At 26.8% G+C, this 13,707-nt stretch overlaps 1 protein-coding gene across 1 annotated transcript in view; it reads left to right on the top strand.

Moving 5' to 3' along the window:
- The first annotated feature begins 319 nt into the window (after positions 1–319).
- Positions 320–13,707, top strand: part of LOC114122213 (atrial natriuretic peptide receptor 1) — a 59,037-nt gene continuing 45,649 nt past the window's right edge. The window contains exon 1 of the mRNA XM_027984807.2: positions 320–744. Coding sequence (XP_027840608.2) covers positions 503–744 — 242 coding nt within the window. The 5' untranslated portion in view covers positions 320–502. The remainder of the gene's footprint in view (positions 745–13,707) is intronic.

Below are 13,707 nucleotides of genomic sequence, written 5' to 3' on the forward strand. Positions count from 1 at the left end.
CATAATTCGAATAAATTCTCAGTTACAGGAAAAATGGGGAGGAGGGTGAACGTGTTCGGGAAATCACCCTGTATACGTCATATATGTACAATGTACAAATGTACACTTGTTGACACGAGTTTGGTGGCAGCGGCGGCAGCGGTGGCTTGCGTAATAGTACTATACATCCGAACCACTACTGCAGATGTGATGCGGCGGGCGGAGGGGCATGAAAAATCAGCCCTCGGGAAATTCAACAAGTGCGCGGGGCGACGCAACGGTCATGCGCGCGGGCGGGTGCGTGCCTCGTGGACGAACGCGGTGGCGGCGGCGGCCGGTGCGATCCTTTCGCGGTGGTGTCCACGTCGTCGCGGACCTTAGTCGCAGTCGTCGTCGTCATCGTCGCCGCCGCCGTCGTCGTCGTCGTCGTCGCAATCGTCGCCACCGTCGCAGTCGCCGTCACAGCAACCGCATCACCGTCGCACGCGATTTCACCCGGTCGCACGCGATTACACGCCGTCGAATGATGTTGACGACGGGGTGGGCGGTGTCCGCGTGGCTGTTGCTGTTGTTGCCGCCACTACTAACCGTGCAGGCCGCCGCCGGGGGCTTCGTCGAGTACAAGGTGGGAGTGCTGATGACCACCAAACTGGACTCGCCGTTCGACCTGGAACGGTGCGGTCCTGCCGTCGACCTGGCCCTGGACATGGTAAACAAGAAGTTCCTGGCCCACCACAGGGTACGTCTGAAGAAAGTCGAGAGCAGGTAAATCCTTCGAAGTCGCGCGGGATAAACGCGCGTACCTGTTTGTCATAGTATTATACACGTGCGTATGCGGTATACGGCTGGTAGGTGTATTCGGAAGTCGAATGTTATGAGCGTGTTTTCGGAGAGGTGAAAAAAGTGGCTACCCAATAAATCTTTCGAGGACAACCCACTTGTGTCGGTCTCTTATTATGCCGAAATCAAGCTCAACGAACAATCACCTAAACCGATGTTTAGTGTACGACGTATCTCTAGTTAAGCGCTTATTATTAATACGCCTGCGAATGCTTTTGACTAGTCTTTCGTTCTAGGTACAATAGATACAAAGATTGTTTGTCGTAGAGGTTTTTCTATCTATCAATCTACCTACAGCAAATTCGTCTGTTTTTGACGATATTCGTTTACATTGCAATAATCCCGTTTAATAGAAATAACAGACAGATATAATTAATGTTTCACGTCGGAATGTTGTATTTTTATTCTTTTACTTCGGCCTGCCGACAAGGTCGCAGGAAGGGACTCGCTGAAGCCCGTACAAAAAAATTGACTAGCTTATCGTACATATTATAATACGTAGCGCGCGACTCCACTGTTGAAAAACCGCAGAAATTACGTCCCCGCGTGGTGGCTGTATAATGTATCGCTTTTCACTTGAAATATCATCGTATTATCAAACCGTTATCGTTAAGTTTAATAAACCGACCCACGAACTTTTTTCCTCTGTCGATAAGAATATTATCGAGATCGTGACTTTAACGTTTTCATTAAATCTTTTCCGTCCCAGAACAATAATATACCCGTTTTCACAATATAAAACAGTTAACCAGGTGAAAACTTTAAGACTTCGTTAAAAAAAAAAATCACAACATCTGTGTGTAAATACTTTAAATGTAGTGACGAATGTTGTTTTCAGAATTTTGTATTGCGCGAGACACCGTCTCAAACGGGTTTGATTCGTATATTTAATGCTATAATAATATAATATAAACCCTGCTGTGCCCTGCTACAGAACGCAGTACTTATTGATATATATATATACAAACATAACATAACGTTTAAATTGTTAACGAAGAATTTATTGTTTATTTTTGTTGAAAAATACGACTAGTAGCGTAGAAATATTTATAAACATTATTTTATTTTATTTTGTACTGTTTTGTTGTATTATACTTTACTACAATAATTTCAGGTATTATTTGGAACTTATTATGCTATGAAAACTTAGTTCAACTCTCATAATATTAAAAACAATAAATTCTTCGTATAAAAAGAGCATAATTAGTTTTTATTGTTTAAATATAAATAATATTCAGTATTCTGGATAATACAGTTTGGTCTTAATAAAAATATACGGAGGATGTTCAATATGATTACAATGTCTATTATAAATAAATATTACAAATTACTCGAGAAAAAACAACTATATTGGCGCAGAATTAAAATAACTTTGAACTTCTCAGAAAGGTAATAATTTAATTTAATCGTATGTATTAATATTTATCAGTCATTGTAAGCAACTTGTATGTGTATTGTGTATATATCGAGTTAAATTACAGATAACTAAAACCTAAACCATAACTTCGGTAAATTTAAAAATATTAATGGAATTTCAATATCTTAATGATTTTACATTATTTATTAACATCTTACAACTCTTTCAGTTTTCAAAATCAGATATAATTTTCACTGTAGATATCAGTTAAGTGTATTATTATGTACTACAAATAACATTTTTATTTTATTACTTTTAATTTTATAACTACAACAAACTATCTTTAAATTTGGTATACGATACATACATACATCGCTTGCATTGTTAGGTATCTGAAAAAGTCGTAGAAAACATATAATGGTATAAAGAACAATACCTATAATATTATATTTCAAGAATATTGTAATATTTGTTTTTAACATAATCAATTTTCATTTTTTAATAAAATTGTTTTCGTTCAAAATCTTTATTTTGTAGAGTAGTGATGAATGTATTAGTTCCTCTTATTTATAATGATAAGTGTTTTAAAAGAAGGTGATGACAGACACAAAAAAACTTTTTAGAATATTATAAATGTTTGAATTTTAAATTTTTGTAGGTGGTGTCTGCTTTTTTGTTATTAAATTGAGTATAAGGTATTTTAGAGCATACAATTCTTAGAACTTTTAAAAATATACTTTTTGTTTTTTATTGAAATTTAAAGCTATAAATAACTGTAGGGACTTGGATTTTGCATTAAATATTTATGTAAGAATTTTCTAGATGATATAATTTCAATAAATATTATGTTGACCGTTTAGGTGTTATTTATAGATATTAAAATTTTTTTTCGATTTAAATATGACAGAATGTTTGTTTTTTTGTAAATCCACCTTTTATAGTTTTCAAAATATTTAGACTAATTTTGAGCTTTGTATATGCAGTTTAAAATTAGCTTAATATTTTGAAATTTTCATAGTGTAGGTATGTGCAAATGATAAATTAAGGAAAAGTGGATTTACTGATAAAACAAATTGTGTTGTAATATATAAATAAAAATAAAACTAGAAATATTTTAACGATTAATGTGGATAAAATGTTTAAAACTTTAACTTGGATAAAATACTAGAAAATAAAAACAAGATTTCTCTTAAGTTTTAGTAATAGTAGTTTAAAAATATTGAAAACACATACTTACTTAAGTACAATTTTTTATAAAAGTTTTTAAAGTTTAAATAAATGTTAATATAATTTTTCAAAATCACTAAAAATGTAAATTAATTGATCTGATTTTTATGAAAATCGGGTGCGTCTCGAATAATCTATAAGAAATTTAACTTTAAAATAATTGTATAATTACAATAATTCTTCATTAATTTATAATAATACATTCGTGATTAATTTATATGCAAAAATATAATATTGATTATACTGGAAAAATTGTTCCATAATATATGTGGTGTTCAATAAATAAAATATCAATTATTCATAACTTCCGTTGAAAGGCTTGCTACACCGAAAGCTATCAGCTCAAGGTACGTATAAAATTGTTAAATCCCACCACTAAAATAGTCTGCACTTGGATTAATATTACTAAAAACAATGTAAATTATTCTATCGATGTGTTAATACAATTTATTTTGAAATTAACTATAGGTATTAACTACTGTGTTTTAGAATGTTTTTTAAATAAATCTGTATCGAGATTACTGAATCTATTATACTGGAAAATACTTTTTACACGAAATACTAAATTGAGACTTATATTTTAGCAACAGAGGACCAGTTTTAAACGAAATTTAAACTAAAAAAAAAAAAAAAAAAAAAAAAAAAATAAAATATTACAACAACAAACTTATTTTTGGAGAAATATGATAGTGCAAGGGTTGTATTATGAACTCAAATAAAATTATTATCAAAATAAAATATTGTGTATTATAGGAATGTATCTGTTCTACCCTCGGATATTCGTTAGATAAACACCAGGTACCTCAACAATAAGAAAATATTCGTAAGTGTATAGTTTACTGAGTAGATATTAAAAATAAATACATCGATCCATTGCAATAAACCTATCTATTCCTCACGACTTCAGTTATAGTTGCAAAACTGAAGAAAAACTGTCGAGGGAGTGCACTCTGTAAATTATTGTCTGTCTAATAAAAATGTTGTTGAATGCATTTGAAATTAAAATAAAATTACAATATAACGTACTAGTTTTCCCTCGTGCACTTCGTTGATCATACAAAACGTATTCGTGGTTGTCTAATGTAAATATTTAGCGTACCTTGTGTTGAATGTTGATATAAATAATATTTTTTGTTTTTGTTTTGATGTGTAGACGATAACCAGTATTGTCCATGAACATTTTTTCGATCATATCGTATATTTTAAAAATTATTTTTCACTCGGTTGACAGGTGTCAGACTAAATATTTTTTTTTTTTTTAAAGTTTCTATCGCTTTTCTATTATTTCTTTGCAAGTTATTCGTTTATTCGTCTTTGTGATCAGGGGTACAGATGTATAACTTGTTTACGGAGCTTACACGGGAGCAAAAAATACAACAGTTATTCACCTGCACTTCATTTTTCATTAAAATTACACTTCTTATGTGATTCAAACTTTATTCGATTCGATATTAACTTATACTCGTTGTTTACAGGCAACACATCGTTTCATTTATACCTTTATGTGCTTGTATGCGTACTTGCCGATTATTTGAAAAATGAATAACTATAGTTTGCTAAATATTAATTTAGTGAGTAGGAAATGAGTTTAAAAACTTTTTTTCCATGGTGATACATCACCGTATCTCGGCTTCAGTATACCTATCAGTTATCGTTAATTTTTTTTTGGAATATTTTTAATAAAATTATTTTAAAATTAACTGAAAAAATTAAGTTAATATATTATTTACAATTCTTCTATTTATATTAATATCGACTTAGATTGTGAAAGTCTTAAAATTTTTCGTATTAAATTTAAATTTAGTTTTATTGGACAGATGGCGCCATTGATATATTTATATTTTATCGCTAATATTCTGTAAACAAGAGTTAGGTCCATAAAACTATACTTAAAACCTGATGTGTAGTATGATTTTTAATTTTAAAAAAAGGATAACAATTGGATGATTGCATTTTGAGATAATTGGCATTTAAGACTCACACATGTTTTTTTTAAGACATATCTATGTCAACATTTCCTTTGACCTGATTGCAGCGACATCTGCTAGGTCTAAATGTAAATCCAAACCACCAAGATACCTACTCAAATACACGAAAAATGTCATTAGAATCAGTTCTGTCGTTTAGGAGTTCAGTGACACATACACACATACAGAAGAATTATGTATATAAATATAAGCACATATTATTTGCTACTGAGCAGCGATTCTCAACCTTTTTGTATTCAGTACCACCTGACGTAATAACCTTTTTATTTTTTTTTTTTGTTTATTAAAAATGTGTAAGTTTGTTTTTTATGTAAAAAATTTTATTTTATTATGCAGGTTAAACCTAACCTGCAGGATTATGACATTATAAGTATTTAATGCACAGTAAGAAATAAAATAAGTACTATCATTATTTATTATTACAATTATTATGATTTACTTTAATAGGACGGTTAGTGTTGTAAATAGTAGTATAAAAAATACTTGATACAAACGACTCGCGTTGCACTCGTGAATAAACTGAAAGAACTAATGTAAAAACGTTTTATTGTTAAATAAGAATACGTCTTATCGAGTTTATCGATTTATATCTATATTAAAATAGATTATCGTTAACTTAATTGCTACGATTACAAATGATCTTCTATATATATATAACCAGCTAATATAAAATAAAAATAAACCAAATAATATTATATTTAATGTTAATAATGATTCATTCCAATTATTTTTGTAAAGGGAGATTTTCTTCGTGTACCACCTTTAAGCTTTCCGCGTATCAAAGGTCGAGAAGCGTTGCTATAGAGTATTGTTTAAAAATATATATAACATGTCAGACGGTGGCTTAGATGACTTATTAATTATTATTTATGATTGTGTTCAAATATTTAATAATTATGTCAAAAGAATATTGTTTGTGCGATTATGAGGAGGTTACCCAGACGGTTTCTCAATATCATTCAGTTATTATTACTTTATTTTTTAATTTAATATGGGTTAGATTAGGTTATCCATGTTCTTTATATTAAAATAATAATATAATATTATTATTTTAAATTTTTCTCAGCGATACAATCCAGCTTTGTGTTTATACAGAAGATTCGTGAATAGAACATTCTCTGAAGAATGTAGTATATTATTAAATTCTTATAAAAATAACTCTTCATAATTTATTGTTTACATAATAGTTGTATAATTTTAATAATATACTTTAAAACTCAATATTTTCAATTTAAAATATTATGTAAAACGTAAGTATATATCATTTAATATTTATTAAAAATAAAAATGTGACTTTGATACATGTTGTATTGTAGTTTGAAGTTAAATAAACCAATCAGATAGGAGTATAATATTTATTATATTAGTATAAAAACGGTGTATATAATAACATTATGTCATAATTAAAAATTAAAATAGTTTTGAAGTTGTTCTACATAAATGTGTAAACAATTGACGAAATTAAACTAATTTATATAATTTGTATAGTAATTCTGTCTAGCTATAATTAAAAGCTAATGTTTTAAATGTTTAAAAAAAATTTCAATTAATATTTTTACGAGAAAAAAATGTGATATTATAACAATAAAAATAAAAATACATATTTGTTATACATATCAAAAAAAATGAATTCGCGACCATTTTAGTACACAAACTTATTTTCTGTTTATTGCTTATAAGATCAATATTGACAACCATCAATGACGGATATGTCATTACGAAACGTATTTTCTTCAAAAAAAGTTTCTATCTAACGAGATCATATTATTGTAAAATCAACATTTCCTTCACTTCGTTTTGAGATTATTTGACGATCGTAAAAATATATTTCATTAATTTACAACAATATATACGTCTTTTCGAAACTACCGTAGCGAAATAAATACGTGTATGACTGATTTTCGGGAAACAAAATTAATCATAGTTAATCTTAGGTTTAAACTTTAAATCGTATATAGATGATATTGAATCGAAAAAAAGGAATTTTCGTATAATATGTATTTATAGTCAGCATAGAAGCGTAATACACAGAATGTAAATAATAATTTGTATTATTTACCTGAAGTACGAGATTTTTGGTAACGATTTATTTTTTATTTTACGATATAATTAATAGTTTATTAGAACCAAACTAACTCACATCAATTGAATGGTAAGTTTGTGGTTGGCGGTATGTGAAAAATCGTTATCAGGCATTATTGTCCATAAATATTATTGTGTTTCAGTCGTGGTTACAATATTTAAAAATTTACTGCTTCTTATCGTGACTGTAATTTATTTAATAGCCACGTAAAACACAACGTATCTCACGAGTTATATTTCCCATTATATTTGTCTGTATAGGTGTAATCTGTACATATTATATACAGTCCAAGTATTAGTATAAATATGTTAGATGGGCAACATACGTGGTATTCGTTACACGGCGTTTCAATTATGCAATTTAACAGCACAAACGAGCATGGTACTTCGCCATAGTGCACTTAGGACCTACCTATATTATTATTTATTAATGCTTTGCGATAATAACATAAAATTTTAATACAGCGGTCAATATTTCCAAACGAAATATCGCAGTATTAAGTTGATAAATAATCATAATAATAATAACGTGTTCATTTTCGTTTGGATAAATTACAGCATACGTACAGTTAATTAAAAACTAAATAAAATTATTGTTGGATTAACTTTTGATTGAAACAATGGATTTATAATAATCAAATAAATGAATAATTTATGTTTGAAACTATTGAAATCTATATTGTTAATGTATCGATTTGTAATTATTTTATTGTTAATTATTAGGTTATCAAATATTGTATTGCACGAAATTTGAAGTCAAAAATTATAGTTATTCTTTATAATATCCAAATTAAAACAAAAGTAAACAACTTACAACTTTACATAAATAAATTTGAAACTACAGAATTTGTATTAAACACACGTATTAGTAGTATGAACTGAGTAAAACTGTTTTTGTTCATTTTAGATCGTGAATTGTATATTGTTTCGTGATGTGTAATACAATTTAAAATATTACATTTTTTAAACCTTAATCTCATAATATTAACTTCATTAAAAAAACATAATAAAAGTTGATGGCTAATCTTGAAGTAATCTTATAAAAAAAAGCTACAGATATTTAGTCCTTAATTCCTCATAAACATAAATATTTTTTCCCTTAAAGACCAAAAAATCATTATAGTATGTAAATTATCATTTTAATAAATTTACTATACATAGGTATTATACATATTACTGAATAAACAAAAACTTTAATGAGTATAAAACGAACATTTTAAATTTAAAATACTTTTTCTCAGTATATTAGGAATAATCTGCATAAAACGATAAATCTATTCATCTGTAGTTATTGCTTGGTGCAATATTCAACAAACAAAGAGTATTATGCTAAATATTGACACATTTATAGTACTTAAGGGGATCATTTTAGCGTACCTATTTATATGGGGTATAACATGGGTAGCCTATTTATTACTTATTACATACGTTATCAATAAAATAGTAGTCCCAATTGATAAATATTTAAAATACTAGTAAATAAATTTGTTTTTTAAATAAAATAAATGTTTTAAGCTTCATTCGATGTTAAAATACTGATTTTATTTTAATACTCGAGGGAATAAAAAATAATTTATAACATATTTTACTCGTGATGAATACAAAATAAAATAAAAGAAGTTGTTTATGTATGTTTTTTTTTTCTAATTAAATTAAAATGTCTTACATTTAGGTCAAATTGAATAATGTATGTCTTAAAAACTATTATATTTTATTGTTATAAATTTAATTTTTAAACATTACTTTATAACTGCTTTGCAGTAATTATAGCATCCTAATAAAAATGATAAAAGGTATGCATTTCAATATAATAAAAACATCAGAATTATTTATATACATTATTATATTAATTATATAATAAAAAATAAAAATAAATATACACATTAAGTCGATTTTACTGTACATAAACTACACACTATTCTTTTAATCTAATGACAATATAATTAATTTTCAGACTAAAGATATTAACTACGTTGGTTATAAATAATTCTAATAATAAATCCAATTAAATATTCATATGTATTATTTAAGAATATAATTATTTGATTTATGTGATGGCATCATAGTACCATAGTAAATATTTTTTTGGTTTTATAATAATTTGATCGGATACTCGTAGAGTACCTTCAGTACATATACTATGGTTAAGGTAAGAAAATCAACAATCCCTCATAAATTTATCCATCGTAATAAATCGTCATTAAATCTAAACAATTGCAACACTTTTTAAACAATTATATAAATTTAATCTTAAAAAATATGTTTAAACGTTGGTTTTTATGATTAGCGAGTTTGTTAAGGATGGTGTATTATCATATGATCAAAAAAATAAACTGAAAAAAATCAAAAAAGATGCGTAGGCCGTTATATAAAATTACAGGGTGTCCCTCGTGCTCATGGCCTTCAATCAACCATGACCTGAAGGTTACTTATTCATTGATTATAAATCAAATTTGTGTGGTTGTGAAGGCTAATTACTCTAATTGACAATCATATATCTATACACGCGTTGCAGAGTAACACACGTTTAAATTACCATATTATTACGCAACACAATATATGGTCAAAATACAACCACCCTTCTCCGCATCTCTAGTTAACGCCCACTGATGAAAATTCCCATCTCAGGACACCTATTGTATTGTGTTACTAATTAATTAATTTGTATGTCTATTCGTAATTATTATTATTTGTTTTATTGTTAATTATAGTTATTATGAATTAATTTTCAAATTATTATGTTACATCGTACTTCACTAACTAACCTACATAACAACAGAATATAGTTTTAAAATTATATGATAATATTCTCATCGGAAACAGTTATCTTATATACTACGGTTATGTTGTTTGTATGAAAGTAAGCACAATAAATGGGTAGGTATTGTACTTTGCAAAAATACACAAAACGCTAAATAATATAATACTTTTTCAAGTGTCGTCATTTAAGATTTTTTTAGAATTTCAGAACAAAATTAAATACAACTGTCGTCAGGTCTAGTGATCAGAGTTATTTTTAAAATCAGACAGGAGAAAATTACCCCCTTCCCAAATTCCATTCCTTCATAATGCCATCACTATATACATAATATAAAAAAAAAAACTAAAATTTTCGTTTTTTTTACTAGGTACACAAATATTTTTTTAATTATTTCAAAATCATGTTTGTAACTCGGATTTTATCTAAATAAAATACATACTACTATAGTGGAACCTCAATAACTCGAACCTTTATAAGTCAAATTTTCGATAACTCAAATTTTTTTTCGCCTACAACTGATTCGAATTACTGAGGTTCTACTGTATTATGAAAATAAATAAATATGTATTATTACATAGGTAACGGTTTTTGTTCATACATATATTTTATGATACAGTTGGGATAAGTAATACGTATCTACTAATTTTTGTGTGGCAAATAATTATTTTAGTTTATACTTTATATAAAATAAAAAAATTTAATCATTATAATTATAATAATAAACTTATCACAATTAAAAAACAATAAAAAATGAATGCACATTGCATAGTTAGCAGTTAAAAAATAAATGTAATTGATATTTTATCAATTTTTCTAAATAAAATATCTGAAAATAATGTACTAAAAACGTGTATTAATGAACTCCAATTATTTTTCACAAAATGAAAATATGAAATGGAACTAATTATTGAAATTTCAAGAAAAAATATACCTGAAAAATAAAAAGATAAATTCTAAGTATTTAATACACAATATTGTGTAGCAGCTTTTATATCGAGTTTCTATAATTATACTTTATATCTATTAATTATTATTATATAATTATTTTCAGTGGATATTTCAGAAATATAATAAATTAGGTTAAATTAAATTGAATTTTTCATTTGCCTCTTAATTATTATTGTTACTAAAAAAATAAAATAAAGAAAAACATAACTTCTAATTTTTCCATTTCATTAAAACAATTAGAATATATTTTTTACTAAAAATAATTCACAGAGTATAATTTGTATATTTCTATCTTATAAACTTATCAATAAACACAATGATACAAAAAATATATATTTTAATATATTATAAGTCCAGACAAGTTTTGTTTTGAAATAAAATCAGAATGATCTCAAACACTAATATTTGGTCTTTACTCCTTTTAACATGGTGCGTTTTAGTTTTGGAAGAGTAATAATTTTATTAAAACTTTTGGATCGGAATAATATTCGGGATTACAGTATAGCAACCAGCAAAATGTCATAATATAGTCTTATTGTGTATTAGTAAAATTATTATTCTAAATCGTATAAGATATACGACATAATACGTATAATCGATATACTTATTATAATCAAATAAAGCCATTATACCGATGACGTATTTACCGTATAATATGTATAATATTTACCAAATAATATATAAAATTATGTGAATATTACTAAATAGATTTCTACAGTGTACTATTATCTCAACATCAAATTAATAATGCAATTTTAAAAGATGAATAGTATAGGTAAATTAAATTATTAGACGCATACTTACTACGCAGTGAAAATATGGTTTTTATTTATTTTAATAAGACCGTAGAAGATCATGACGTGTAGGCAGCGTTTATAAGTGTTCTTATGCTTTGGATAGAACATTTAACACGGCGTCTCTCATAATACCTAAAATAAATACGTTTGCCGAATTAATAATTGTTATAGACATTTATAAAATTAGAAATTTAATCAAAATACAATGATATTACCTTAAATAACTCTAATTATGATTAATTATTATTCTATACGCAATAATATTTTCAAACTACCTACTTAGACTAATTATAAACAATTTTTTATATTACGAATGAATGTATGACGTTCCATCGTATTGTTTTATTACAGACATTACTAATAGCAGTAATAGTAATCATATAATGAGAAAATTATTTAACATCCTTAAAAAATAGAAGCTGATCGACTATCATTGCTTATGATCGTTTTTCGTCGATTGTTTTATCGATTAATATTTCATTAAAAATAAACAAATAAATAAGCACATGTATTACAATGACTTACTCAATGGTCTACCAGCACACCAAAATATACTACGCGGTAGACAATCTTTCCAAATATTTTTTTTTATCCGAACAATTAAAAAATACATACTTAATTATAATTTATAAACATAGTTTAATTTAATCAGAATCATCATATGCGGTGATATTTGCATTAATGAAATCATTTAATAGCTGTTGGTCAATTCTATGTCGTTATTTTCGAATACCATAATAGTTTGTCATATTATTATTTTGGTATATCGGTTAATTTTCGATAACGAATGGTCTGTCAACTCTATACAAGTATGGCAGTGCAAAAAATATACAGTCGTTAGTTAACAAAATATTAACCTACAAGCAGTATAAGCATCCTGTTATTCTGCGCTTCTAACAATCAAACTCCTTTGAAGTCTCAACAAGCGAAACATAATGATAATAGTACATCCTTATGAACGTGTAAGGTACATGCCTATCAAACTTAGCATAATATTTTAGTACGAAAAGTAATGTTAAACTTACTGGACAACGATTTAACACTCTAAAATATTCAAACATCACAATTGTTTGTAAAGTTAACTGGGTTATTAAGAGCTGATATTTATATTTTATATTTTATAAATTTTTATTTACAAAGATGATAATCATCCCAAAATAAAATACATCAATAAGACTTACTAAAGCACCAGTATTCTGACAAAATAAGTTTTGTCTCTTTAACGATCCAAACATTAATTTTATACGTCTAAATTATTTTTATTAAGCATGTTAAAATAAATATTTCTGTTAAGTATTTTGTTTACAAAAATAGTCAATCTCGTATCAAGTATTTAATGTCTTTTTTCTTAATATATACATTTTAAATTAAATTTTAATGTTTATGATAACTTGTATTGTGCCCAAATGATCAAATAGTCTCTGTTTATATCAAGTTGTTCTATCGGTACTTTTTTATTCATTCAATTCTTATTGCGTCGTATTGTATTATAATATTTTAAGTAAATTACTTTTTATAAAAAATCATATAACTTTATTAAGTAGAAGTACAAATAATTCATTATTGCATCGAATAAAAATAAGTTTAACGTACAAACAATAAGAGTTTGTTCAATAATAAAATAGAATAATAACTCAATTAGATTGATATAACATTTACTTTTTCTGGTTTTAAAGTTTTGTATGTTTTTAAGTTTTCTTTTGTGGCACTTTTAATGATTTTAAACAT

The sequence above is a fragment of the Aphis gossypii genome, chromosome 2, assembly GCF_020184175.1.
Source record: "Aphis gossypii isolate Hap1 chromosome 2, ASM2018417v2, whole genome shotgun sequence".
Lineage (NCBI taxonomy): Eukaryota > Metazoa > Arthropoda > Insecta > Hemiptera > Aphididae > Aphis > Aphis gossypii.